General features: G+C 50.3%; 1 protein-coding gene across 1 annotated transcript; it reads left to right on the forward strand.

The window, feature by feature from the left end:
- Window positions 1-10,601: 10,601 nt before the first annotated feature.
- Window positions 10,602-15,389, forward strand: MLF2 (myeloid leukemia factor 2). The gene is made up of 9 exons (XM_008567691.1): window positions 10,602-10,771; window positions 11,356-11,433; window positions 11,673-11,799; window positions 12,054-12,089; window positions 12,829-12,882; window positions 13,450-13,578; window positions 13,756-13,915; window positions 14,499-14,709; window positions 14,861-15,389. The coding sequence occupies exons 2-8, from the start codon at window positions 11,384-11,386 to the stop codon at window positions 14,684-14,686; spliced, it is 744 nt and encodes a 247-aa protein (XP_008565913.1). The 5' UTR covers window positions 10,602-10,771; window positions 11,356-11,383; the 3' UTR covers window positions 14,687-14,709; window positions 14,861-15,389.
- Window positions 15,390-16,426: the final 1,037 nt, after the last annotated feature.

The raw sequence follows: 16,426 nt of genomic DNA on the forward strand, positions 1-16,426 counted from the left end.
CTCCGGCCGCGGTCGCTCGGTCCCGGGCTTTCCGCCCCCGCACCAGTAGAGCTACAGCCGACCAGCCGCTGCCGCCCCCGGGAAGGGAACCCGCTTATGAGGCGGCGCTGCCCGACGGGAGGGGCTTCCCAGGGGTGGGGCAGGCGGGAGCGGGGAGGGGAGGAGACGGGAGGGGGATGAAAGAGGAGGCTGGAGAGGTGGGGATAGGAGGATGAGAGAGGAGGGAGGCGGGAGGCAGGACCGGACCAGGAGGGGGAAGTGGAGAGACTGACGGCCGCGGAGAGAGTGGGGCGAGGAGGTGCGACGGGGTGGGGTTCCTGCGGGGAGGCACCTCTGCAAATCCCAACCTACTGCCTGCAAGTGTGAAGTCTGCCTTTTGGGGGCGGACTGGAGAGGTGGCCAGAATCCTACTGACCCCCCCAAAAACCCTGAGATTGTGCCGAGGGCTGGGTTGGGGAAAGCAAATGGAAAGGCAGGACAGGTGTTTGGGAAACTGGGAAGCTACTTCCACATCACGCTGGATTTCCCCTCTCATCCTCGTCTCCATTCTCGGGGTGCCTTGAGAAGGGATGAGAGAGCAGAAAGGGGCAGCCCGCCCTTCTCCCCTGCCCAGACCGATGGTTGTGACCCTTGCTGGGTTCCTCTCTTCCTGGCTCTTTGCTGTGGTCTGAGGGAGTCAAAGGCCCTCCGGTGTCCTCTCCTCCGCGTCTCCCCATCTCCGACCTTCCTCATTCGCCCATCTCACCTCACTCTTGTGTGCTTGGCCCTGCTACTTCTCTCGCTCCTTCCTCATTCACCTGTCATCCCCAACCATCTGTATGTCACATCTCGAATTCCTCTATCACCTCTTCTGCACGTCACCCTGACCTTCCACCTCTGGTCTCTTTCCCTCTGTCTCCCGCACCACACTCTTCTGATCTTATCTGAAGCAGTCACCTGGCCCTGTATCCTTAGCCGATTTTCCCCAACTCCTTTTCATGTCCTCGGTTCTTACATTTTCCCTCTCTTTGCTTTTCTCTTTCCTCTGCTGCCATCTTCCCCAACCTTTCTGTATAATATTTGCCTCCTTTGCAACTACAATAGGGGTCCAGGTCTGGCGTTCCAACCCCGCCCTATTCCACACATCCTCCTCTCCTTGCCCTCAATGTCAGCATCTCTGGGCCAGTCTGAGAAGCTTGGGGTTTCGAGAGGGGACAGGGGATGGGGTGTGTATTAAAGGCGGGGAAGCAGGAACTGGCGATTAGCTCAGTTGGGTAGAGCACGGCCTTGCAACACCCAGGTCGGTGGTTCGGATCCCTCTACAGGCCAGCTCCCTCAAAAATAAGATAAAGGTCAGAGAGGGGGAAGGGGCGATAGGCTGGGGCTTGGAAAAAGATGTCCTCGGTGTTTGTCTAATTAATTCCATACTTGTCTGTCGCTATTATTATGCTTCATCTTTTTTAAAAATAATTTTTTTCTTAATTAAAAAATGTTGGCTGATCACCATTCTCACTTGCTATCTGCGCGCTCAAGTGCACCATCTTTTGGTCCGTTGGTGCACACACCTTCCAGTCCTTTCTGACTCTTCTCTCAGTTTCTCGATCTTGGTCTCCTCAAAAATCCTGGGTCACCACCCGGGTTCTTCCTGGCCGTACTCTGTCCATCTTTCCCTGAGATCTTTCCATTTCTCCCTTTCGATCTGTTTCTCTGACTCACTCACGGGCTGGTGTTTTCTACGCTCTCACGTCCCCGGCTCTGTCCTCTCTTGCTTCATTTATCTCCCCCTCCCACCTCTTCCAACCCCCCCAGTCTCCCAGTCTCGCTCCCGCCCCGTCAGTCTCTCCTCTCCCTCCCGCCCTCCTTTCCTCTGCCCTCTTCTCCACCTCCCAGCCCCGCCTGCTGTCTCGGACACCCTGCTGGGCTCTTACCCTGTTGCCCTGGTAACCGCCCCCCACTCCGGTCACCTCCATTCCCCTCCCCCTCCAATCACCGCCACCAACAACCTCCATCCACCTTCCTCCTATTTTTCCTGAGAGCCAATAGAAACCCTGTTGCCAGGTGGAATGCTCATTTGAATCAGCCAATCCCGGAGCCTAACTGCTCCCCCTGCCTTATATGGGGATGTGAGGAGGGCCACTCCCGCCACTCCAGCCCCACAGGGGATCAGCCCCTCCACCGTCCTTTCTCCCCGCCCTCAAGAGAGACGGGGACCCTCCCTCTCACCTTCTGTAAGGGCCTGGCCTCCCATTTCTCTAACTGGCACCAACAGGGTTAGCGTGGGGTGTGGGCCGGACTGTGGGCTGGGCCTCAGGGCCGGGGGTGGGAATGAGGTGTGCTTAAGAAAGGGGAGGCGGAGGGAGCCGGGAATTTTGCCCAGGGAGGGGTGTCTGGGAGCGGAGGCAGCTGCAGTGGAAAATTCCAGGGAGATGGAGAGGCAGAGAATGGGAATCCTGCCCCAATGCCCAAGGGAGTGCCTTGAGAATCTAAGAGTTTGGACAGTAGGGTCCGCAGGGATTCCAGGGAAAAGATCTAGGAAGCTGGAGACCTGGATCTGATTCCCTTCCTGAACGGGGGAAGCATCCCTTAGCCCTCCCTGTCTAGGTGGACAACAAGATCTGTCTCCTGAAGCGTTAGCTTCCTAAGAGAAAAGGTGGAAGTGAGATTTGGGATGAATTCAGAATGAGTGGGGCGCTGAAAGCCTACCCCTCCCCTGACCCCTACCTTGGGGTGAGTCTCCGGGTGTCTGGAGCCAGTGGTGTTAAATGCCTGTGTTTGCACCTTGGTGTGCAACTATTTCTGAAGCTCTGTGGAGGCTTACTTATTCCTAGAATTCTATTACTCCACGGTACAATTGAGAAGTTCTCCCACTAGTTGAATGGGGAAGCCCGCACTTCTTACACATTTTCTGAACGTGGGGAAAAGGAGACCAGGTGAGAACAAGGGAGGCCTAAGCCCCCTGCACACTGCGACTCCTGGCCTGCCATCCTAGAAATGTACCTCGCTTCAGTTATTTCCGTGTCATTCTTAGTGAATTCTACCGCCCTCTCCAGCTTCCGGGATTTTTTCAGTTTGCTATTTATCCAATAGGCTAAGTGCTAAGGAATGCTTAGTTATCATTGAGAGCTGGGCCATCTCCACTCTTCTTTTTCCTTTTTTATCCCCATTCCACTCTCAGTGGCCTCATTTTCTTTTTTTGGTGGCTGGCCAGTATGGGGATCCGAACCCACGGCCTTGGTATTATAAGGCTGCACTCTAACCAACCGAGCTAACAAGTTAGCCCTTGTGACTTCATTTTCTATCTCCCATTTTCCTTTCCTTTTTCTTTATTTTTTTTAATCTTTTCAAAACTCAAGTCAGTGAAGAGTTGAGAAGCGATGGACTCCTACAGAGTGAACTAAACTAGCCTAACTTTGATCATGTTTATTTTGAGTTGTTCCCCCCAGCACTGTTAAGTAAATAAGACATCTTCACAACAACACTAAGACATAAATGTCACGAATGCTACTAGTCAGTCTAGGCAGTCTATCATCATCATATTCTACTCACATTTAAGTTGATTTAAACAAAAAAATTTAAGTTTTCTTTTTGCTCTCCACATCAAGCTTGACCGCTTGCATTTCAACCAACTTTTATTGTGCTCCTGCTAAGTGTTAGACACTGTCCTGTGTGATGGAAACACAAAGCTGAATGCAAAAGGCATGGTCCCTGCCCACAAGGAATCCATGGAGAGAGCTAAGTCAGTCAAAGTGCAACCTGATAAGGGAAGTGTAGCCAGGACTCTCCACCAGTCATACCACACAGCACACTGTCTCATCTCCTGGGTACTCCTTTTCTGGAATGACTCCCTTTTTTCTCCTCACTTTGCAAATCCTTATCCATCACTCCCATCATCAAACAGTCTTCCTTGCTCTTCCACCCTTACAGATGTCTCCTCCTGAGACACAGTAGTACTTAGCACAATGCTAGGCACAAAAGAGGAAGAGCTCAATAAATTTCCTATCCCGGAGACACTATTTTCGACTCGTAATCTCAGAGCCCTCCCAACCTTCTTTCTTTAGGTCAGCTGGGAAAATATTCAACATGCTGCCAGGATACCTGCTTGCCTCTGTCTGACTTGTGGTCTTCTTATTAACTACTCATGTCCTGGTGGTCACTGTCTATCTTCTATGGTTTGAACATCACAACCAGAATTTTTATGGCTTTCCTACTTCTCCAGGAACTTTCTCCCCAGCAAAAAGAATTGGTTTCGCCATTGTACCTCTCCTTCAGATTTTTTGAATGGCTTTTCTTATTCTCTGTGCCCTTCTTTATGACCTCTTTTGCTTTTACACCTAGAAGAGGTGCTATTGCCCAACCCTCCCCTGTTCTCCTTTCAATTTCTCCCCCACGTGTGCTCGTGCACTCTTCCAAAAGCCTTCATGGGCCTTCAAAAGAGTCCAGAAGGAAGACAACATTTATAAGTGCTTTCCACCTCTGTCCAATAAACCTTTCTGTGATGACAGAATTGCTCTTTATCCGCACTTCCCAATACAGAAAGCACTAGCCACTTGTGGTTATGGAACACTTGAAAATGTGACTTGTGCAACTAAGGGACTGAATATTTAATTTGATTCAATTTTAATTAAATTTGCTACCATATTGGACAGCACCACTTTAGACCTTGGCCCTAAACAGCTTTTTTTTCCACCTTCTTTCCCACCTTCATCCCCAGTGCTCTGTAAGTAGAAAGTCAGACAGCAACTCTGGCTGCTGTGTTTAAGGTCATCTGGGCCACTGTCATCATGTACTTTACCATAGGTGTGTGTTTATTGAGGGTTTTCACATTTATACAGATTAAACAGACTGTGTGGCTGATTCTGAGGATCAGTAAAGTGAAAAATGAAAAATTAGGGAAAACGGGACCAGGAATGACACCAAAAAGGTGTCAGGACCAAGACACCAGAAGGTAAAAAACTGAGGGAATACTTAATAACCAGGAGGAGACAATGACAGTGTTGACTGAACCCTTCCAGGTGACTTCAGTCTCAGAGGCCCTGTCTCACTCTTCGCCTCTTCACACACTCCTTAAGCTAGTCCATCATGCACTCTCATGGTTTTAAGTCCCACTGCCCACACACACCTCCAACACTGATGAGTCTAGCATCGGTCTCTAGCACTGGCTTCTCTCCTGAGCTCCAGAGTCATGACTCTAATTCCTTTCTATTCATCTCTCCCTGGATGCTCCACAGCTCTTCAAACCTAACATGTTCTGATTGAAATTCCCTTGTGTTTCCTATTTCAGTTGACAGTACTGTCCTCCACCCATTCATTCGTGCCAAGGGGTCATCCTAGACTCCACCTTTTTTCCCCCTTCCTCAATCCTTCATATTCCTTTAGTGCCTCCTCTTCTCTCCACCCCTGCCCTGCCTCTGCTCAAAGGGTCAACATCATTCATTGGCTTCAAGCTTAAGCTCCTTTGGGTTTTCAATCATAATCCAAGAATTTTTCTATCCTCAGCATCTATCTCCATACCTGCCATTTCGTAGAAGCTCAAAAATGTTTCCTGAAATGCATAAACTGATTTTCTATCTGAAATGCAAACAGACTTGTAATTTCCCTACTTAAAACCTTTTGATTGCTTCCCTAGGCCTACAGGATAAATAAATCCCAGAATCAAATAGGACCCTTCAAGGTCTGGTCAATTTTGACTTCTGCAGCCTTACCTCTCTCCACTGCGATCTCAAAAGTTTTGCTTCAGCGATTTTTTTTTTTTTTTTAACTACTCATCGTTCCTCCCAAATGAGGCATACCCTCTTTGCCTTTGCACTGACTGTACCTTCTGCCTGGAATGCTGTCCCTGGCTTTCCCACCCCACCCCCTGAGTTACTCCCTCCCTCTTCTAAACCACTTTTGCCCTTTTAATATCCATCTTTCTTTCCTTTTTTTTAAAGATGACCAGTGAGGGGATCTTAACCCTTGGCTTGTTGTTGTCAGCACCATGCTCACCCAAGTAAGCCAACTGGCCATCCATATGTTGTATCCGAACCCGGGGCCTTGGTGGTCTCAGCACCGCACTCTCCCGAGTGAGCCACGGGCTGGCACTTAATATCCATCTTTCTATTACAGCCTGCATCACAGGATTATAATTGATTACAGGTTGGCCACCCTCAGTAGGTTGTGAACCCTCTTGGGCAGAGAGCATCTCTTACTTGTCTTTTTATCCCCAGAACCTAGCTCTATGCTTGGCACATAGCAGGAGCTCAATAAATGTGTACTGACCTGAACTACCACACGGTTAGCACAAACTTCAATCCTTAACGCCCATGTTAATCACAAGACATCCCGCCTTGTCCAGGATGTCTTCTTGAAATGATTAAAGGACAGCTTCAAACTCCAATGCTAATGCCAACCACTAGTGTTAGCATATCTACCCAAGATGGCCTAACATCTAATATCTTATGGTCAAACTGGGTGTGGAATTCACTTATTCCTGCTGTCCACATCTCCTCCTGCTGTAGGTGGTAAGGCTGTTCAGGTCAGTTATCCTGTGCAGCCACACGGTCAGGATTTTCCAGCCAGTCACAATTTTAATATATTTTCAAAACGGTATTTGTATGTACTGAGTACAGTGTGGCAAGCAGAATGGTCATTTATTTCTCATTCAGTTGCCCAAGCCAAAAACCTTGGAGTCTTCCTTGACTCCTCTCTCTATACTGCATCTTTGTCTATCAGCAAATTTTGTTAGCTTCATCTTCAAAATATATCTAGACTCTGGACCACTTCTCATTGCCTCCACTGCTTCCAACCTGCCCTAAGCCACCGTCATGCCCCATCTGGATTATGGCAACTGCATGCTAGTAGGTCTTTCTGCTTCTGCTGTTGCCTTGCTGCCCCACCTCCCCCAAGTCTATTCTCCATACAGCAGCCAGAGCGATCCTTTGATAGGTTTTACAAGGGCTTACAAAGTCCCACATGATCTGGCTTCCTTCCTCTTCTGTGGCATTGTCTCTCATTACTGCTCTTTCAGGCATATTGGCTTTCTTGTTGTTCCTTGAAGACAGTAAGCATACTTCTGTGTCAGGGCCTTGCACTTGCTATCTCCTCTGCCCAGAATGCTCTCACCCCAGCTATTTCCCTCATCTTATTCAGGTCCCTGCTTAAATGTAACTTTATCAGTGAGGCCTTCTCTAGTCATCTATATAAAAAAGCAACCACCACCTCCCAGCTCCCTGCCTTTCTCTCTATCCCCCTTCTACCTTGCTTTATTTTTCTCTATATTATTACTCTATCTCCAGAGCCATGAACAGTACCTGACACATAGTAGGCATTCAATAAATATTTGTTGAACAAATGTGGATATAAAAATCACACTGAAAAGCTGACTTTTTAAAAACTTTTTAAAAATGCTCCTGAGCTGCTTTTCAATATCACTCTGAGGTGGTGGTGTCCACTCTCTGGACCTGGGGGCAGCATAGTGCTAATTTTTAGGGTTTCTCTACCTCCCCCAACACATGTGCTCATATACACACACACTCAGTCACACCCACTCACTTTGGCTCAGACAAGAAGTCCAGACTCCCCTAACTCCCACAACATCATTGCTCCACCCTCACTCTGTTCAAATATCCAGCTGCCCTGGGATTGTTCCGGATGCATGACCTCACATCTAAAGAAGGCCTCTTTCCTGGCCCAGCTCTACCCTCTCAAGGACTTCCTGACTTTGGCTCCATCAGATAGAGCAGTGAATGTAGGAACCGCTTGCTTTCTCTTCCTTCCCAATAATCCTTATCCTCCTTTCGTTAAGCCTTACTCCTGGCAGGGCCCACTTCCCTCCCACATCTATCATCTGTGGGACACTCCAGTGACTGAGGAATTCCTGTTCATCACAGTTCATTGGAAAGAGGAAAGAAAGGAGAAGAAAGGAAGGAGGGAGAGAGGGAGAGAAGGAAGAACGGAGAGAAAGAGAGAGAGAGAAAGGCAGGGAGGAAAAGGAAGGATAAAGAAGGAAAAAGAGAAGGAGGGAGAAGAAAGACACAAACTCTGGTTACTTGTAAAAGTGTATCCCTTCAGTTCCTGGAGTAGACAGCTGCCTGTACGGTATGTCTCCGGGAACTCAGAAAATGGCCTCTTGCATCCCCTCCTTTATCCCCACCTATTCAATAATTTTTTTTTAACCTGGGATAAAACCCAGATTTTGAGCTTTGTCTCATAATTAGAAGCTAAGTTGTAATGTGAAAATATTCCTAGGTAATACATTTATTTAAAATCAAGAAAAGGTAAAAATGACTGATATCAGATTCTTAACTTTTGGAAGGAAGAAGAGAAAGGGCTCTATGTATCTAAAGGCAGTAGGTAGAAGATACCACGTAATCGAAAAAGAAAAAAGGAGGCTAGAAGAGAGTATGCCTCAATTGGCAGGGACACTGTCGAATACTTTTGTATTTATGCTTAGTACGGTGCACCTAGGACAGTGCGAGGCCTCACTAAACATCTTTGATTGGCTGGACATATTGTCCAACTTTGCTTTTGTCAAACTTGCTTTGGAAGGAGGAGAGTACAAAAAAATTGTGGGTAAGTTCTGGACTACGGAACCCTAAAGGGGTAACTTTTCTTTTTTTATTTTTTTTAAAGATGACCAGTAAGGGAATCTTAGACTTGGTGTTATCAGCACCATGCTCTCCCGAGTGAGCCACGGGCCGGCCCAAGGGCTAACTCTTGATCACATGTCAAACTACTTTCTCTTGAGCCATGAGGAAAACGGGCAGTTGCATGGTGGGATATCCAGAGCATCTGGAAAATAAAAGATTTTGCTAAGTTTCTTCCCCAGAAATATCAATGAAAAACAAATTATCTTGTATTCTGTCTCTGTTTTAGAGGAAAACGGGCAGTTGCATGGTGGGATATCCAGAGCATCTGGAAAATAAAAGATTTTACTAAGTTTCTTCCCCAGAAATATCAATGAAAAACAAATTATCTTGTATTCTGTCTCTGTTTTACTTGGAATTTGCCAGTTTGCCCGCTTATATCTTAATTATCTGTCTCTGTTCCCCGTCTCCACTATTGTATTTTCCTCTTTAATAATGATCAAATCCAAAGAAACGTAAGAAGCCCTGCTCCCCGCACCTTTTCCTGAATCACCAGGGACCCTTTCCTCCCTCACCCCAAGGGAGTTATTAGGAACAAGTCTTTCTCATTGGGTCAGGCTCCACACAGCACTAATATGGCTAACAGCCAGAGTAAAGAACCAGGGAGATCTGGAGCTTGGATGACTCTAGTTTAAAGTCCATACTAGACAGTCCAAATCCCCTGATCCCAAGGGGGAGGGCCCTTCTCTCCAGCAGAGCCACATTTTATGCAAGACATTTAGTATGTCAAAGTATCAGTCTCTGGCCTTGGAGTCAGTTCTCCTGGGCTCTGTTTTTAGCTCCACCCCTGGGTGATCCTGGTTAATTGAGCTCTCCACCCCTTTCTTCTCCCAAACTTTAGACCCTTGACCTACCTACCTGACTAGAGGCAAGAAAGATCAATGCAGGACTGGGAGCTTTTGATGGCACAAAGGCTAGTGAAAAGAAAGGGGAAATGAGCACTAAACTCAAAGATTCAGAGCCTTTCCCCAGTCCGACCCTTCAAAGACGGGTAACTGAGGGGTCCAGGAGCCTCGCCAACACCAGTTCCCAAGGGGCTGTAGTTCCAGCCTGGCCGCGGGGCGCCATCTGGCGGCCAGTCCGCCCAACCTGGATTCTCTTCGCCCCATTCCGACTTTTCGAAGCCTGAACTAGACCTGGGCTGGAGAGTTGTCGCCTCCTCCCTAGCGTCATTTCGAGGACCCCGCCCTGCCAAGACGCTCCTCCTCCTCCCGGAGGAGACAGGCCAAGCGCCTCCTCCGCAGAAATGTTGCCCTTCCTCCTCCGGCTGAACGGCTTCCCCAGTAGAAAATCTCTTTATTACCGGTCAGTAAAAAAAGGACAAAAAGGAAAAAAAAAAAAAAAAGCTCCCCCCAGGGATCCGCCCCTCCCATGGGTGTCTGTACCTCGTCCTCCTCTTTCCCCTGAGGGAACGTGTTGCACCGCCCTCCCCCTCGTCACCCCCAGCCCGGTCCCTCCCGAGGAATGGATTTCTCTCCTCCTACCTCCACCTTTACAGGGAGCCTCTTTTTTTTTTTTTTTTTTTTTTTTTTTTTTTTTTTTTTTTTTTTCCTTTTTGTCTTTTTTCGTGACCGGTAACGCAACCCTCAGTGTCGCGCCCGTACCGGACACCGGCAACGGGATCGCAACCCTCGGTGTCGCGCCCTCACCGCGCTCAACCAGTGAGCGGACCGGTCTCTATATGGGATCCGAACCCTCGACGGGAGCGCCGCCGCGCTCCCACACGCCGCACTCTACCGAGTGCACCACCGGGCCGGCCCCAGGGAGCCTCTTTCTATCCACAGAACCCAAATCCAGGTTACTAATGAGGCTTTCCCTCCCCTCGACCGCAGAAGACCCCGCCCGGTCCCAGGCACCGCTCCCCCGCGCCCCACCACCCCAGGACGCCGCGCCAGCCCCCTCCCCACCCACGCCAGTGGGCGGGGCTCTCGGCCCGGCCCCGGGTGGGCGTGTCTTCCGTGACGTCACTTCCGCCCAGGCCTGGCCGAGGTTCGGGCTCCGTGGGCCGAGGCGGGGTACAGAGGTGGCAGCTGTGCGAGGAGGCGGCGCGGGTGAACGAGGCCCTCAAGCCCGGACCAATCCCCGTGTGCCGGGCCGCGGTCCTGATCCTGCAGCGCACTGGGAAGCGAAACCGGCCGGATGGGCCGCTGAGCCCGGATCGGGGACCGGTGAGGCTCGAGCAGAGCGGGCAGCCTGGGCCGGGGCGGAAGCGTGCCCGCGGGGCTGCAGGGTCCGGGAGCCTGGGATGCGGGGAGGGGAGAGGGTCAGGCCTACATCTCCCATTCGCCCCGCGGAAAGGCAGGTGCTGGGGGAGCCGCGGACAGGCGCGGTGGGATGGCGAGGTCCGCCTGGGGGAGGCCGGCAGCGGCTGAGTGTGAGAAGAGGCGGGGTCGTCGGGGTCATTAATGGGGTGGAGGGCCGGCCCTTGGGATTCTCATCTAGAACAGTGGCGTCGGGGGAGGAGGGAGGAGTGTGCTCCTGGCTAGGGTTTGGGAAGAGGGTGGCTCTGAGTGGGGGAGGCAAAAAACTGACAGGCTTGGAAAAATTTTCCATTGCCCTAGTTGAGAGAGAGGGGTTTGAAGAGCTCTTCTCTCCCTAGAGGGTTGTGTGGAACACGTGGAGAAGGGTCTCCCTGGAGTTTGGGGGGTCAGTTACAGTATTTGGAAAGGACAGTGCTCTGAGAGTCCCTACACTGAGCGGGTGTGCAAAAGCCCGGCCGCCTCCAAGTGTCTGAGCCTCCACATCTTTACAGTGTGGAGCCCCCTGGAGCTGAGATCAGGATGTTCCGCTTCATGAGAGACGTGGAGCCCGAGGATCCCATGTTCTTGATGTAAGTACTCCCTCCCCCACATGCTCTAGAGTCCTCATCCCACTCCACTTCAGGTCTCTGAGCAGTTCTGGGCTCCCATTGCTGGGAATGGCTGGATACTCAGCTCCAGCTCTGACTTAAAGGGAAGCAGGCATCTGTGCTACTGTTCCCAATGACTGTTTTCTTGTGGTGGTGGGGGGGGGAGGGGGTTGATGGCTCAGCCCTTCTTTATGCACCTATACTGTCTGCTCACTCCACAGGGACCCCTTTGCTATTCACCGTCAGCATATGAGCCGTATGTTGTCAGGTGGCTTTGGATATAGCCCCTTCCTCAGCATCACAGATGGCAACATGCCAGGGACCAGGCCTGCCAGCCGCAGGATGCAGGTAATGGTGCTGAAATAAACCTGAGACCCAAAGAAAAGTTAGTGGGTGGTTAGTAAAGCACTTTATTTCTCTTGCACTGTAGCCAACTTAGCAAGTGAAATGATCTTGTAGGACCGGGGGAATGGGTCTGGCAAAAGGGCTTTGTGAATCCTTTTGAGGAGGATGGGGAAAAAAAATGAGGTCATGGGCCTGGTTTGGGATTGTAATGAGATAGGATGTGGTCTCTAATTTCTGTTCCTCGTGTGTTCTTGTAGGCCGGGGCCGTCTCCCCCTTTGGGATGCTGGGAATGGTGAGTCCTTATCTCCCTGTGTCTTTCCATCTCAGATGCACTCTATAACCTTAGATGTTACTTCCAGTTGTTCCTCTTTGTCAGCACCACGCTCACCCAGTGAGCAAACTGGCCATCCCTATGTGGAATCCGAACCTGTGGCCTTGGTGTCATCAGCACCGCACTCTCCCGAGTGAGCCACAGGCCGGCCCCAGATGTTCCTCTTTGGAATAGCCTCATGGGTAACCCCAGAATCTTTTCCTTATAGTGTTCACAGAGCTCTGAGCCTGTTGGGTGCTATGAGTCTTGTGAGTTAAAGATGTTATTGACTTCTGTACTCCTAGGAGTATATACTCATTAGAAAGATGTAACTGTCTAGTAAAGTTTGTTCTTTTGAGGAGGGAGGTGCAGTTGAAGGGCCACCCAGAGATGGTTTTTAGTAGATTTTAACAATTCTAGGCCCTACCTCTTTAGAGGTTAAAATCCATTAACTTTGGCTTACTTCCTAAAGATGGGGGAAATATGGCAGTCAGGAGAAGGAAAATTGGACCAGAGGAGCTATAGAGACTGGGGAGAAGGTTGGCAGTTTACAGGAGGAGAAACATGAGTGTTCTGGTCATGTTAATGGAGCATGAGAAAGACCAGTTGCTAGATGAAAAGGAAGAAGAGAAAGGGAAGGTGTAGTCATGTGGCTAGTGGGTACCTAAACAAGATCTGAGCACTGACTTTTTTTCCCCCGTTTTCCGTCCCTTTCCTCCAGTCAGGTGGCTTCATGGACATGTTTGGGATGATGAATGACATGATTGGGAACATGGTGAGACTCCTGCCCCATATCCTTCCTTGGCCTTGTTCTCAGTGGTGGTTGGCAGCACCTTGAATCCTCTGAGACAGGGAAGAGTGTACTAGTGAAGGGTTCAAGCTGCATAAAGTAATTGAACCCGGAGAGGACTGGGATCCTGTATCTGCTCTCATGCCTGAAAGCGAAGTAGCAGCAGCACTCTTATTAAATATGTAATTAATGCTCTATCTCTTAAGGTTTTCGTTTATTGCTAGTGTAGAGGAATTTATTTATTTATTTTTAATTTTTTTAAAAGATGACTGGTAAGGGGATCTTAACCCTTCTTGACTTGGTGTTGTCAGCACCGCGCTCACCCAGTGAGCTAACTGGCCATCCCTATACAGGGATCTGAACCTGCGGCCTTGGTGCCATCAGCACCACACCCGTGGCCACGGGCCGGCCCCAGTGTAGAGGAATTTGGGGGATAACAATGAGTCCTCACATTTTGTGACAAAGATATGGGCAAGGACAGGCAGCTGAAGGGTGAAATCCCTTTTTCAGAGGGATTCTCCATTCAGTGCCATCCTACCCTTTCCTGCTCAGGAACACATGACAGCTGGAGGCAATTGCCAGACCTTTTCATCCTCCACTGTCATTTCCTACTCCAATACGGGTGATGGTGCCCCTAAGGTCTACCAAGAGACATCAGAGATGCGTTCAGCACCAGGCGGGGTGAGTTGGCGACTCTCCTACTCTCCTGTCCCAGAGAAGGGAGGATTGAGTGCTATCCACAAAAACCCTGGCTTCTTTTTTTCAGGATTGGGATGTGGGTGGTACATTTATCCTGGGATGTTATAGCCAGGGCTTTAGAAAGGGCAGCTGAGAGTACCATGTTTTGCCTCATCCCAGATCCGAGAGACACGGAGGACTGTCCGAGACTCAGACAGTGGACTAGAGCAGATGTCCATCGGGCATCACATTCGGGACAGGGCTCACATCCTCCAGCGCTCCCGAAATCACCGCACAGGCGACCAGGAGGAGCGGCAGGACTATATCAACCTGGATGAGAGTGAGTCTTCCTTCTAGCAGTCCCTAGGCCAGTTCCCGAGAGCTAGGAGATACCAGCTTTCTCTCCCCATCCCCACAGATATTTCTTGGGTAAAGTTATGGATGAGCCCCTTACTCTTTCCTCACTTGGAGTCGTCTTGTCTGATTAGGGGCTGGGTCAGATGCTGGCAGTATGCCCTTACCAAGGAAGGGCAAACTTTGTCACTGAAGTCAAATATACCAATACAAATATTGGTAGTATTCTACCCTTCTGCATCTGAGTCAGTTATTTTATTTCCCCTCCCTTTATTTCATTTTTCTCAAATCAGCAAGTATTTATTAAGTACCTACTGTGTGTGGGACTACGAGCCTTCACTAAATGCTATCCCACTCCGGATTTCTTCCTTCAGTAGTCATGCCTTAGGCCTGCCAGTGGCTTCCCGGGCATGTTGAAGCCAGAAGAGCCAAGTGAAGCTGCCGTCCTCCCCGCACACGTCCCCCAACACTTCCAGCCTCCGCCCCCCCTTTTGGTCCTAAAGGCTGCGGCTCACTGGCTTCTGCCTCAGAAGCCAGGCTGTCCGCACGCTGTGTCTCGCTCCTCTTAGGTGAGGCCGCAGCATTTGATGATGAGTGGCGGAGGGAGACGTCCCGATTCCGGCAGCAGCGGCCCCTGGAGTTTCGGCGGCATGAGGCGCCCGGGGGTGGAGGACGAAGGGCTGAGGGGCCGCCCCGCCTGGCCATACAGGGACCTGAGGACTCCCCCTCCCGACAGTCCCGCCGCTACGACTGGTGAGGGCCCCGGGCCCGCGGCCTCTTGTGAGTATTCTAGGGGACGCGTGGAGGGGCGTGGGGCCCGGCGGGGTTGGGCTGGCCAGAGCGAGGAGACTGCTCTCGCGCAGTCGGGCATTAAAAGCCCTTCATGTTATTTCCTCCTCCTGACTTGTGTTCACTTTTCTTCCCCCTCCAGGTACAGGCTGAGAGGCCGAGAAATCATCCCCGAAGTAACTGTTCCTCTCCAACTCCCACCCCCAATTTAATATTAAATTAACAGGCAAGCTGGCCCCCACCTCTCCCTGGGGGTCTCAGGGAGAAACTTTCACTGCCCCCTTTACCTACTTTTTCCTTCCTTAATCACCTCACCACCATGACTCCATCTTCTCATTTTGCTGCTCTATCGTTGAACCTCCTCACCTTCCCGGTTCTGCCCCTGCCAAGCACTGCAGGGTCTTTTGGGGTGAGCTCTGGGTTTAGGGGCCTCCTGCAGCCCTCAGCTCCCCTGGGTCTTTGCTCACCTCTCCCTCAGAGCCCCTGCTGCAGAGGCCATAGCCCTGTCCAGGGCCGCACAGGGAGCGACTGGTTCCCAACTCTTTCTCCCTCCCCACTCCCACCCACACAGTCACAGAAATCTTCCCTACACTCTTTTCTGCCTTTATTTTTTGATTTGTGCAACTTGTAACTAGGTGTTTATGGAATAAAGGAGAATGGAAAAAAGACAAGTAGGATTCTGGCTGTACTTTTGATCTCTTCCCTGTTCAGTTCAACCCTCCTGTGCCCTTCTAGTCACCTTGTTATCTTCCCTCCTGTCTCCTGTGTGGCTGCTGAACTCGGAGTTCAAGCCCAGTACATCAATGGTAGTGACTACAGGACTGTCACAGCACTGGCAGGTGGGGGGAAGCAGCACTCACTTGGCCAGGCTAAGGGATGAGCATGGAAGCAGCTGTCTCGCTGACTACCTCCCCTGCATTCTGCTGTAACTTCACCCTTTGGGGGGGCACGAAGGACACATCTCAGACTTGCCTAAGGAATTTGCTGCCCCTTGGGCAGATTTTCTGCTCTGGACTGTGGGAGGGAACACTTGTACAGAGCAACAAGGGGTCTAGGCCTTCGAGGGGGAGGAACTGTGGGGTCAGCAACATTCCTCAGACCCTGCACCCCCAGTGGTTGACAGTTGGAGCCCAGGGAAGGAGACCAGAGAAGTAACTAACCTGGAACCTGAGCCGTACTGGAAGGGTGTAAGGAGCTCAAATTTCCCAAGATGTTCACTCTTGCTTTGCCCAGCCAAATGGGTCAGTCTGTTCCTCTTGGAAACTTACTTAATGATGGTAAATGTTTATGAGACTATGATGATGGTTTCCTCTTTATAAAAACTTCAGTTCTTTTCCATTGGTAAGGGCAAAAAGACACTTTTTTTTAAAAAAGATGACCTTTAAGGGGATCTTAACCCTTGACTTGGTGTTGTCAGCACCACGCTCTCCCAAGTGAGCCAACCGGCCATCCCTATATAGGGATCCGAACCCGGGGCCTTGGTGTTATCAGCACCGCACTCTCCCAAGTGAGACACGGGCCGGCCCCAAAAAGACACTCTTAAGGGTCCTCTCAGGGAAGGGAGGTTTTTCCTCATGTCTTTGATAGACAAGTAGATTCAAGAGTATAAGGGGGATTTGTCCAGTTGGTCAACAGGCAGAGAGAAGTTGAGCTGAACAACCAGGCACTGACTTCCTAGTCCAGTGCAGTTCCTCAGTCTCATTAAATA

This window comes from Galeopterus variegatus, unplaced genomic scaffold (genome assembly GCF_000696425.1).
Source record: "Galeopterus variegatus unplaced genomic scaffold, G_variegatus-3.0.2 Scaffold336, whole genome shotgun sequence".
NCBI lineage: Eukaryota > Metazoa > Chordata > Mammalia > Dermoptera > Cynocephalidae > Galeopterus > Galeopterus variegatus.